At 44.6% G+C, this 13094-nt stretch overlaps 1 protein-coding gene and 1 pseudogene across 1 annotated transcript; both read right to left on the bottom strand.

Annotated features, from left to right (window-relative positions):
* Positions 1-1956: 1956 nt before the first annotated feature.
* SPATA31F3 (SPATA31 subfamily F member 3) lies at positions 1957-8289 on the bottom strand. The gene is given in 6 exon segments (XM_025852940.2): positions 1957-2164; positions 2167-2316; positions 5225-5709; positions 6981-7041; positions 7574-7619; positions 8113-8289. Coding segments are annotated over 6 exon segments (960 nt in total). The 5' UTR covers positions 8257-8289; the 3' UTR covers positions 1957-2090.
* LOC141370671 (protein SPATA31F1-like) lies at positions 2947-3992 on the bottom strand (annotated as a pseudogene).
* Positions 8290-13094: the final 4805 nt, after the last annotated feature.

The raw sequence follows: 13094 nt of genomic DNA, 5'->3' as shown, positions 1-13094 counted from the left end.
CAAGCAAGGGGAGCTGCAGGCAAAGAGGGAAGCAAACTCCCCACCAAGCAAGGAGCCCCACATGGGGCTCAATCCCAGGACCCTGGGATCATGACCTGAGCGAAAGGCAGACACTTAACCAACTGAGCCACCCAGGCACCCTCATGCCCACATTTTTAGTGAGACCTGCCCTGAACTCCCTATTTAAAACTGCACCCCACCTAAGTCTTCCCCAAACTTCTTACCTTTTATATATTTGGTCTTCTTCTACATACTGTATTTTTTACTTATGCTTCTTTTTTTTTTTAAGATTTTATTTATTTGTTTGACAGAGACAGCAAGAGGGAACACAAGCAGGGGGAGTGGGAGAGGGAGAAGCAGGCCTCAAGCAGGAAGCCTGATGCGGGGCTCGATCCCAGGACTGTGGGATTGTGACCTGAGCCGAAGGCAGATGCTTAACGACTGAGCCACCCAGGCACCCCTACTTATGCTACTTTTATCTCCCTCCCTAGTGTACCATCAATGTAAGCTCATTAAAGACAGATTGTTTTTTCTTCTTTTGTTCATTGCTGTATACTCAGTGCTTATACAAGTGTGTGGCATATAGTGGACGCTCAGTATTAGCTGAAGGAATGAAAAAATGCATGAGTGAATGCTATCCATTCTCTAGTTTGGCAATCTCATTCTGATCCCTCAAACATTTTAATATGCTTTTGATTATCATAGGTACTTCTCCAGCAAGTTACTGTTCTCTTACATGGCATACCCATTTGCTTGACACCATACATTTGCTCAGTTTGTACTTTCAGCCTGGGGAAACCCAGAGATTCCCCACTTCCTTCCTGGACAACTTCTTATCCTTTGAAACTCAGTCTACGTATCACCTCTTCTAGGAAAATTTCCATGAACCGCCCCCCCCCCGCCAAATTAGGTTAAGTGCCCTGTGTGTATTTCCCCTACATCCTCTAACCAGTCCTTATGACAGTGCTTTTAGTAATTTTTATTTGACAGTCTACTCCATGATTCCATAAGCTCAATGGAGGAAGGCCTGGTGTTGTTCACCATTGTGCTCCTAGAGTCTGGCATAGTACCTGGCACATAGTAGTTGAATATTTGAACTGTTGAATGTAAGACTCAGGTCAAAGTCATTTTTATTGTGATCTTTTTGGGAACCTTCTCTTCAACTGATCTTCGTTCTAGGAGGCATTTATCCCATGCAACTGAAAGGCAATGGGGGTCAAACTGGCAACAGGCTACAGCAGACTCCCAGGTGGGTTAGCCCTTTTAAAGATCTAATCAATAATATCAGGGTGCAGAGAGGGGAGATTCTATCATTTGCTTCTGACACATGTCACATTATCTGTGTTCTTTTGTGTTTATCAAGGATGAGCATTGTGACACTCCTGTAAAAAACTTCCCTTCAGACTGTGGCCATATATAGAAGTTATTGGTGAATTGTGCCTATGGGCCAAAAATGCACTAGATTCCTGGCTGCTACTTCTTATACTATCATCATGCCCACATTGTTCCTCTAGGGCCCATAGATGCCATGGGAAGACATGATAGAATTCAAGCCTGGTGCATCCTCAGTGCACCTTGGACAAGGGTGTTCCTTCTTTGCTCAAGTCCCCCTATCCACAATTCAGGGTGGGACTGAAAGAATTGTGTGGAAAATGCTGATCTATTTGAAATATGAGTTTAAGCTCCTATACTATATGGGAAGTATTATCTACCTTCTCTACTCTCTACATCACATACAACCTTGAAAATAAGGAGGCACAAACAGGTGGTTCTTTGCTTAGAGGTATAGAGTATATTTGGAGAGGGTCCTGTCTCACCTGCACATTAATGGAAATGATGACATCCTTTTTCATGGGCATGCAGAGGATTGGGAACCTACAAACTCCTTTTTCCTGGACTGGGTATTCTCTTTGTGTAGACCAGTGCCTTCTGCTGAGGTGAGAGCTGAGACGTGGGATGGATTTTCTGGCTGAGTGGCACAAGTCAGCTGAGGACAGTGCTTGGAGCTGTCTTGGGAAAGGCACAGGAACCAGGAGCGTCTGGGCGGAAGGGATTGTTGCTTGAGTTCATTGTCCAGAGACTGGGGGGCATCAAAGAAGGTCATGCCCTCCTCCTCTGTTTTCTTCTCCAACTTGGCTCCTCTCACAGGGTGTTTGGTGGGGGGTGGAGTCTTCTCAACCTTTTTTGTCATGGTTTTGGGCACTGTCTCATCCTTAGAGAGGAGAATGGATTCTTTATGCCCTTGACCTTTCATCTTGGGGTTAATCCAGTGTGGAAAGTGCTTCACCTTATTTCCTAAGCCAGCTTCTGCAGCTTCTGGAAGAATGGGATCTTGTGAATATGGGCTGCTTTTAGTAGACCCTGCAGCTCTTGACCCTAGAAAGTGTGGCCCTATAAATTTTGGCCCTGCAAAGTTTGGATCTCAAAAAATGTGGTTAGTTTCAATGCTGGACTTACAATTTGGCCCAGCAAATAATGGCCCTGTAAGTTGATCATGTAAGGTCTGGCCCATTAAGCTCTGGCGACTCCAGTTTTGGCATTCTGAGGAATCCTTGTTTGGGTGAGATCATTCAGCTTGCTTTAACAACTTTACAGACCATTCTCGTCTGGCCTTTTGACCCAAGGAATCCTAGGGGAAACTCTAGGAACTCAAAGTAAAGGAGAAACTGGTGAAGGTGCTGATAGGGATCAGTCAGCTGAGGGGATGGAAATGGTGGCTCTGCAGATCCAGATAGACCCTTGCTAGTTCCAACTCACTCAAGGCAACCATCTTGACCTAACAAATTATACTTGAGAAAGATCCTGGAGATACATTTGGGAAGTCAGGGGTGCTAAGGGTTCTATTTATGAGTCCCTCCTGGCCTCTGAACCTCAACAGAGTAGATGTTCTCTCCGGTTAGGGAGAGCTTCAAAGCTGCACCCCCTTGTCTGTGATTCTCTGTTGCTTTAAGTCTTCCTGGGTCCTCTGTTTTCTCTGCTGAGGTAGGGAGGATAAGGGTTCCAGGGCTCCTCCAGGTTGAGCTTGTTCACACTGGCCTCCAGCTGAATACAAAGCACCTGGGTCCCTGTTGTGTCCCCAGTGGGTTGTGAGATCTTGGAGGCCCAGTGGGACTAACTTGCCTTTGGTTCTCCTGCACTGCCTTAGTTTAACGGCAAGCTGTTCTTTAAGGTGGAGCATTCTAGAGCATATGGGATGATACCTGGTGGGATGGAGAGATCCTGGAGCAATGTTTTTCCTTGGTTGTTTAGACTCCAAAAGGAGTTCTAGGCACAGATATTCCTTGGGACATCCACAACTTGTTCCTGGACTCCTTTGTCTTTATAAGACTTCCCAAATGTATCTCCAGGAATTTCTTTTTTAGGTAAAAATTTAGTATGGCCAAGATGGGTATCTTGAGTGAACAGGGGCCAGCAGGATGTCTGGCTCTCTAGAGGCACCATCTCCATTCACCTATACTTCAACCTGGAATGCTTATGCACTGTCTGCACAAGTCTCATTGGCATCTTGAAAGCTGGCCCAGGACTTATACATTGGTGTTTAGATGATATTGAGCCATAGGTTCTACTGGCCCCCAACAGGCCCAGACACATCTCTGTTATTGCAGATTGGCTAGTGATTGCCAGGGCCATGGCTTTGGAGAAAGCCACATAGTAAAAAGCTGGCAGCCCTGACAGGAAAGCCAAAACTTGTCTCCAGTTTCTCAATGGCTCCTTGGGAAGATACCCAGGCAGGTGCTGATCAGGATGATCAGTGACAGCAGCAGGTGAGGCTTGTTGCTGCTGGTCAAGGCCTATCAGTATTGAGGATGTAGCTTCCTGATCCACGTAGGGGCTGACAGCTGCCTCCACGTCTAGGGACTTACTTTCTGGGCACAAGAAAACCAAGCTGTTGCCAGGGCACTTGGAATGCTCTACACCCAATGATTTCTAGTCCCAACAGCTGCAAATGTGAACAGGAACAATGCCCTAGCAATTTTTATACTTGTAGTCATTGTAGCTCTGCAACACTGCCTTAGCTGGGCAATCAACTGTGGACTGGCCCTGCTCCCACAGTGGATCAGAACAGGTCACTATCCCCACTGGCCTCTAGGTCTACAAGCTAGGGGACACTCACACTGGTCAGTGTGCAGCTCTGGGGCAGGGGCTGCTGGTGAGGAGGAGACAGGAGCAACTGTCTGGACTGCTGGATCTTCTGGGGCAGGCCCTTGCAATAGTGAATCAATTTGCTAAATCAACCACTTCTGAAAGTAGAACCCAAGCAGCTCTGGGCATGTTTCAGGGAAACACCACCTCCCTCTTAAAGACTGAAATGGGCTTCTCCTAGCAGGTAGGCCCCTGGGGACAGGCGAAACATGTCTCAGGGCTTAGTTTTGTAGGGTTCTCTGCATCTACAGAGATTTCCGGGCAACAGCTGGCAAGCCCCACTGAAGATGTGGCTGCCTTTGCAGCTGCTGCCACTCTAAGGCTTTACACTTGAATAGAGGAGGAAGTGGGATATTGATATGGGTTCGTTGTTAGTCAGAGGGAGAAGCCCAAATTTGGGGATGTGAAAAGAAGATGGGGCTAACTTAGGTGGAGGAAATTTTAGACAGTACAGAGATCAAGAAGAAATTATTGAAGAAAAAGGGACTGGGGCTCCCCTTCTGTGGAGAGATCTTTATGGGCAAACCGAGGACTCATTGTGCAGAAAAGAAGAATCATAGAAAGGTAGCTATGTTTCTGCTGCAGATAGTACACTGAGGCATCAGTGGGTCCTCCAGGCAATGGATAGAGACCACTTAGAAACTGAAAAGTAGTAGAGGGTAGAGCCAGAGCCATGGAGTTTGGGATTTGCTTGCAGTGTATTTGCTCTGGTTTCATAGTGGATCCTTCTATAACCCAGAAAGTTTGGGCAGACTGGCTCAATTCTCATGAACCCAGGTCAGGGAGATAGTCCATATTTTCAACAGAGGCCTTAGAGGTAGCATTATGATGAAAGAAATGGTTGGTTTTTTTCTCCCAGGCTTGGAAAATATTTGGGACTATGTGTTATAAGCTGTCATAAGAACTCTTCTAAAGATCTTGGGAGCCCTCAGGTATAGAAATGTATGCATTTATATATATGTACTTAAGGATGCCTCAGGGCTTTGGGGAAACAGGAACATGCAAGGCAATGGGGTGTTTTAGGTTCATGAGTTCTGAATTCAGGGAAAGAAAGAGAATCAGATATTCAAGGGCAGCTGACCTTGTTTCTCCAGCACACATTCCGAGTGGCTCTTCCTCTTGTCCTGCTGATTCCCGGGAATCCTAGGCGCCTCACTTGAAGAAGAAAGATCTCCTGCATCCCTGGACACATCTGGCACTTGAAATGCCTTCCTTCGCTGAAGGTGTTCAGCCTGGTGATCTTGGATGCTGATATTGGTTGACTGGGCAGCTGACTGTGTTAAGGATTTCTGATCCATTAACTGTAACTTTGTGGGGGTTACAGATGGAAGTGAAAGATCTTTGGAGTGCAGGGAACCCTGACTCTGCTCCAAAGGGAGACTAGACTTGGACAAAATCTCTAGGCAAGAGGAGCCCTGTGATGGTCCCGATGAAGGGGGAGAGATCAGGGTGTTCTCACCCGTCAGCAACTGCTGAATTTCCAGAGCCACAGCACTGCAGATGGGGCAGGTGGGATCTGCACACAGGAGCCACCTCACACTTCCCTCCTTAGGAAGCCAGCCCTGGCTGGGAAGGGAAGAGGGCAACAGTTACTGATGGAGTGACACCGGCCTCTTTTTGTTTGTTTGTTTTGTTTTGCTTTTTAAAGTAGGCTCCACACCTAGCATGGAGCCCAATGCGGGGCTTTTTTTTTTTTTTTTATGTTATGTTAGTCTCCACACAGTACATCATTAGTTTTTGATGTACTTCCCAATGCAGGGCTTGAACTCACAACCCTGAGATCAAGACTTGAGCTGAGATCAAGAGTGGGATGCTTAACCAACTGAGCCACCCGGGCACCCCAATACCTGCCTCTTTAAATATGTGTGGCCTGGAGATTTGGTCCACCCTCCCCTAGTCCTGGAACCCTTGGGGCCTGTACCCTCACGGGGTTCACCCATCTCCTTTGCCTCCTAGGAAAATGCCATTGGCAAATTATGTTGGGCTGGGCTGAGGGTCTGGAGCTTGTTGGGCAAGGTCTCAGACAACCCATGAGAATGTAAGGCCATGAGTGACTAGGAGGTGGGGTGTATTGTCTGTTGATCTATGTTGAGAAGCTGAACCAGGAGAAGGAAACCAGGCAGAGGCATTGGTTAGCCATTGGCTAATGGTTAGCTGATGGGGCATCACCAGGAACATTCCCAGAAGAACCTGGAGTCAGTCTCATCTGGGGTTAAGAAGGCCACAGCCTGGCATTCAGTATTCCTAAACTGTGGGAAATGAGGTCTTTGTGGGAACTCTGCATTCTGGGGACTATGGAGTGTCCTAGCTCCTGCACATAGCATCTCTTAAAGGCCAATCCCATTCTTTAGAGATTTTAAGAAGAGGATAAGATGACACGATCCTTTCTGAGGTCTGTCCCAGGAATTGGCCTCTCTGAAGAAAAAAACCATGGAGGTAATATCAGCAGGTTCCACGGGTCTGCCCTTGAATAGTTGTAACTATAAAGGGAACATGACATGGTGATTTATTTATGCATGCATTTATCTATTCTCTTGACTGGATAACTTATCTGTGGCTGAGTACAAACTCATGTAGAGTCGTCAATGAATTACATAGCAAAATCCTGAATTTCAGGACCACTGTGAACCTAGCCCAGAGCAGAACTGGAAGACTCCTCCTTCCTGAGACACCTGATCCCCCTCTGCCCTGACAACCCTCTCAACCAGTCCTCAGCATCCACTGTGTCTGACTCCCTCCCAGACATTATCCCTCTTCTCCTCCCTGCTCCAGGCCAAGCAGAGAAATCATCACAGGCCAGGCCGGAGGTTTGGAGACTGCAAAGAGCAAGTGATCACCTTTTCATGATAGAGAGCAGCTCCCACGGCTTCTCAGCTTCTTCCTGGCAAAACCTCCTAGCTGAAAAACCAGGACAGTGTTACAAGGAAAGAGAGGATGCAGGGACATCCTATAGCAAGCCGCAGGCCTTTGAGTAAGAAGAGGCTGAAAACCCCAACAGTCAATGCTCTAAGGCACGTCTGTGTACAACTTAACCTGCTGCAACATGTTGTCCTGGACCTAATTTCATTTGATCATCACAACCACACCGTGAGTGAGGCAGGCTCATGATATGCCCATTTCATGGATCACAGACTGAGAGATGAAGCGACTTCCACAGGGTCGTAAAGCTAGTAAATGACCCAGCTAAAGGCTTCCGTCCTACTTCCTCATTCTTCATTCCCAGGGGCAGGGTAAGGTAGAGAATTCTGGAACATTCCTAGGCCCTGATTTCCCACCCAAGAAAGTCTTCTGGGAGAATTTGTCAACTGGGGTAATTGGAGCCTTCAGTGGTTAGAGCACCTGGCTACTTGTTCCAGGGGTCATAGAGGGACAGGAATCAGAGGAATCTTGCCCATAGTGAGGGGAGTCCAAGGAGAAACTAGGACTTTACCTCTTGATGTTCTATCTTTAGCCCTTTGTTTGACTCTCCTGTGACGCTTGAAAACAAAAAACTTAGAGTATTAAGCTGGGCACCTTTTACTTTTTGTGTCTAAACGAGACAAAACCTGTAAATATTTCCCAAACTTTTTCTATATTCCAATTTTATACACTCTCCTACCATTCTTTCCCCTACTCTATCTTTTTCACCCATCATTTCCCTTCTCTTATTACTAATTCATTTTAAGGCTCTTCTATACTCCATACCTCTACCCCCATTCCCTGAACAAGTTCTGTGGGGAGATCAGAATGAGACAGGAGAAAAGAGGAACAGATTAAAGGATAAGAGGTCTAGGAGCCAAAGGATTTTAGCTATCCAAGGTCCTGAATGTCTCCCAGCCAGAAGAATCAACCCAATTTGGAGCTCTTCTGGGATCCATGAGGAGACCCCCATAAAAAAAGTAGGGGTCAGGGTAACAGGAGAAAGTAAGGAGATAAAATTTTCTTGTTTGGGGCTTAATCAGTTCAGGCATGGTCATTGTGTTTCCCTACCCGGCAACAGCTCCTGTTAGGTCCCAACCTTAATTCTTGGTGGCTCTTTTTCACTTGGCAAATAATTAATGCAATAATGATGATGGAGCCATAAGTGTATAAGGAATATCCAACATCCCACAGAAGAAAGGTAAGGGTCAACATAATCTAAACCTCACTAGCCATCTCTCTTCCTAGGTTTTCAGGGACTTGGAACCTAATGCCTCCAAATTCTAGACCTTGTCATCTCTGCCTCACAGAAGATGGAACCAGGTCACTAGACTACATCACAAAGCTCTCCTATTTCAAAAGGTATGCAGAGCATCACAGGCCTTTTATTTGTCTAGGAGAAGCTCATGTGATGCAGTGTTCAGATGAGGTGTCTGGTTGTCTGTTATGAGTTGCAGAGCTTGGGCCCTAGAGGTGCCAAGGTCATGGGCAACATATATTCTTTCATGCTCTATTCCCTATAACCTGATGGCTTAGCTCTCTCCTTAAGACAACAGTCTGGCACCTATCCTTAGATAAGTTAGTCTTTATGTACATGTATGCCCTATAAAAGAGAGACTGGCTAGGTCAGAGGAACTCCATGAACTATATCACCTGTACTGGGAAGATAACTAAAAAAACACACAAGAGGCTAGGACATGCATTATCTGGTTAACTATTAGAAAGTGAGGATTTTAATGTCACAGGCAATTTGTGGTCAGTATTAAGAGGTTCAAGAAGAGGATCATGTCTGATCTGTCAAGGAAAGGATATAGCTGCTGCCTTTGAAAATAACTATCTGAGAGTTAAGGATTCCTCCCAGTCTATGGTCAAGCTTGGGATGGGTGGAAAAAGACTGTAAATACTGCCTTCCATGAGGCACACAAGTGAGGTTCTCTTCTGGAGCTTGATTTTCCAAAGCAGCCTCTATAGATCTTTCAGCATCCTGCCTATTCCTGGAGATGGGTCACTGGCAACACTTTTGATTAAGGACTACAAACTTGTGGTTCTTTGGTTGAATCCAACATGGCTGGAATGTTTGGCTAAATGTTTTATGAAGTTTGAATTTGAATACCTTCAGGCAGGGCAAGCTTTTTCCTGTTCAACCTGTTACCCACCACTCTTACATCCACTGATTCACATATTAATGTTAATGTCATGACCCCTGTCGACATTGTGAGAAACCTCCAACACCCTAGGACTTCTGAATTTCCTTAAGTTCTTGCCCTATTGATAACAGTGGTCCCATACTCCCAAAATTCTTAGGCTCAACATCTCTGAAAGTGCTACTTGGTCCTTCCTCCAGTCTACCACCAGACAGGTGTGGTGAGCACTCAATCTGAGGTCATCCCTAGACTGGGCAATATCAAAGGCACAAACACATGTGAGTTGTGTTACCTGCCTGTTCTCAAGACACTTAAGAACCTAGTTAAAAGATAAAACTAATTCACATGAATCAAGAATCAACCTTATTAGGACTTGGGGAAGAGGGGATTAAGGAGTTATTATTCAGTGAGTACAGAGTTTCTCTTTGGGATGATGATGAAAAAGTTCTGAAAATGGATAGTAGAGATGACTGCACAATGCTGTAAATGTATTTAATGACACTGAACTATACACCTAAAAATAGTTAAAACAGTAAATTTTACGTTAAGTATATACCACAATTTAAGAAACAAAAGGCAAAAAAACCCTACCAATTATTAGTATGAGGGATCTTTTTTATTAGCTATAAGGAAGAATACTCTGAAAATGATTTCATAAAAAGATGAGTGAATGTTTTTTTAAGTGCCTTTTTTACATAGAACAAAATGCAAACAAAGTACATCCTTACATTTAAGATAACTTAAGAAGAGTCTCACCATGATGATGGGATGAATTTGAGCCATTTTAACATCTTTCCTGAACTTACAAATACCATTCTACAAAAATGAGAAGACTTTTTCAACCAAAGAGTGCTGAATGTCAAGTTAACAAACAGCTTGCCTCACCTTCTTAGTAGCAGGTCGAGATACCTACAATGTAGCTTGAATCTTTAACTTTTATTATTCCTTCCCAAGGTGCTCGTGCTTTCTGCAGCTGCTGCTGCCTTCTATGCTACTTCAACAGTCCTGTCTTCCATTAACCTGACCTAATGTGACCCTGCATGGTGTTTGGTGTCCTCCTCCCCTGGGCTGTGAATATATGTGATTAATAAACTGCTGTCAATCTGCTGACAATCTCAACCACCTCCAGAACCCTAGGACACTCCGTCCCTCACCAGTGGGATGAAGAGAAGGTGAACAGAATATTCTCTGTCCTACCCAACCAGCTCTGCTTCCTGCAGCTGCTGCTGCCTTTTTACTGCTGAAACAGTTCTCAGTCTCCTCCTAAACCCCTGCCCATGATAAAACCATCAGATTGCGCAAACCTTGCACTTGCTCCAACCAGTGCACTATTTACCTTACAGATAACCCACACAATGCCATCCTACTAAGCCATTAAAACCATCTGCTGCGAACCCCTCTGCAGCAACTCACTCACCCTTGTTCCTCTGTCTCCAAACTCAGGAGTTAGAGCCAAAGACAATCTTACATGTTTTTGCAGAGTAGGCCGTTAGTACAGGTTTGTTTACTGCCTTGGTACTCATTGATGAAGGGTGCTTGAGTGGTTAGGACAGTGGGATCAGTGTCCTCCCAAACAAAGGCGCATTCATGTAATGAATACATCGATGATGTGGGCATGGATCTTCACATTTGCTCTTCCTGCTTCACAGTTTATAGTGAAGAACAAACAAGGGAGACGAAGCACCTGAAAAGCCTCTGTGGACTCTGGAGGGCTACACAACTATAAATTCTCTTCATTTGTTTCGAGAAAACTTACCAAAGCCAGACTCTTCTTCTATGAGTGTGCCACAGTGCCACAATTACTGTAATAGTAGAATTTCTTCAGGAAACGGTTCACAGTTGTTGACTCATATGTACCATGGGTCATATCAGAGCCCCATAAAGAAAAATCCTGAAAGACATGCCACTGATGTGAGTTTGTCCCTCCACACAAACCTTACAAAGGAGTTCTGCTGTGTCTCAGTATCAGAAAATATTACTGAACATCTAAGATGTGCCAAGGTGCTAGGGACAGAGAAGCACAGTGTGCTATTCAGCAGCAGCATTTTTATAATGAGTGTTTTTATTAATGCCCAAGAATCAAAATTTGCAGGGAGATGGACAGGAAACCCCATAGTAATGTCAGGCAGCAAGACCAGGAGGGCTCATGCAGCAGGTTACAGTAAGCGTTAAATGTAGCAAGCAGCCAGCGACACTAGAGGGCAGCACCTGCCCACCCAATGCTCCTGGTCGAGCGCCTTCTTAGTGACTTTTTTTAATCAAAGATTTTATTTATTTGTCAGAGAGCGAGAGCACGAGCACAAGCAGGGGGAGCAGCAGGCAGAGGGAGAAGCAGGCTCCCCGCTGAGCAAGGAGCCTGAGGAGGGACTTGATCCGAGGACCCTGGGATCATGACCTGAAACAAAGGCAGACGACGCTAAACGACTTGAGCCACCCAGGTGTCCCCTGAATGACTAACTTTAAAAGGTCATCTGTTCTAATGGCTCTCAATCCTGGCCTTACATAAGAATCACTGGGAAGTCTGTAAAAATACAGATTTCCTGGCCTCAGCCCAGACTTAATGAGTCAGAATATCTAGGGGCAGAGTCCAACAATCTATATATTAAGTATCAAAAATAATCATCAAGCAATACAGCACCAAGGTCTGGGTGTATATTTAGGAGATATTGGCAACAGCCCCTCCCACCCTCCAGTTTTCTTGAGATATAATTGACATTGTATTGAAGTGTACAACATAATGATTTATATATACATTGAGAAATGATTACCACTTTTTAACATCCATCTCCTCACAGTTACGATTCTTCTCTTGTGATGAAAACTTTTAAATTAAATCTACTCTCTCAGCAGCTCTCAAATATACAATACAAAGTATTAAATATAGTCACCGTGCTGTATATTAGATCCCCAGAATTTACTAATCTTCTAACTGGAAGTTGGTACCTTTTACCACATTCTCCCCTTTCCTCCACCCTTCACCCCTGCCACTGACAGCCACCAATCTGTTTTCTGTTTCTATTAAGTTTAGGAACTTTTTTTTAGATTACATATATAAGTGAAATAGTACAGTATTTGTCTTTCACTGTTTATTTTTACTTAACATAATGCCCTCAAGATTTATCTATGTTGTTGCAAAAGGCAAGATTTCCTTTTTATGCCTCAATAATATTCCATTGTGTATATATACATACCATATCTTCTTTTTTTTTAAAAAGATTTTATTTATTTATTTGAGAGAGAGGGAATGAGAGATAGCACGAGAGGGAAGAAGGTCAGAGGGAGAAGCAGACTCCCTGCTGAGCAGGGATCTCGATGTGGGACTCGATCCTGGGACTCCAGGATCATGACCTGAGCCGAAGGCAGTCGCTTAACCAACTGAGCCACCCAGGCGCCCCGTGTACCATATCTTCTTTATCCATTCATCTATTGATGGGCACTTGGGTTGTTTCCATGTCTTGGCTACTGTAAATAGTGCTGCAATGAACATGGGAGTGCAGATAATAATTTTGTTTCCTTCAGGTATATACCCAGAAGTGGGACTGCTGGATTAAATGGTAGTTTTATATTTAAATTTTTGAGGAACCTCCATACTGTTTTCCATAGTGGCTGCACCAATTTACATGTCTACCAGCAGGGCACAAGAGTGCCCTTTTCTCACCAGCATTTGTTATCTCTTGTCTTTTTGATGACAGCCATTCTAACACATTTGAGATGATGTTTCATTGCTTCTCCTTCTCCCTTCGCCTCTCCCCTGACTCATGTGTTTTCTCTCTCTCTCTCCTCTCTCAAAAATGAATAAAAATCTTTAAAAAATTAAAAAGAAGAAATAGGAAAGTACGTGGAAGCAAATGAGAATGAATACATAACAGTCCAAAACCTTCAGGATGCAGCAAAGGCAGTCCTAAGGGA

This window comes from Callorhinus ursinus, unplaced genomic scaffold (assembly GCF_003265705.2).
Source record: "Callorhinus ursinus isolate GAN/ISIS: 27379988/994484 unplaced genomic scaffold, GSC_fseal_2.0 scaffold42, whole genome shotgun sequence".
Classification (NCBI taxonomy): Eukaryota; Metazoa; Chordata; class Mammalia; order Carnivora; family Otariidae; genus Callorhinus; species Callorhinus ursinus.
Note: the sequence above shows the minus strand (reverse complement) of the source record. Positions and strands in the feature narration are given on the sequence as shown.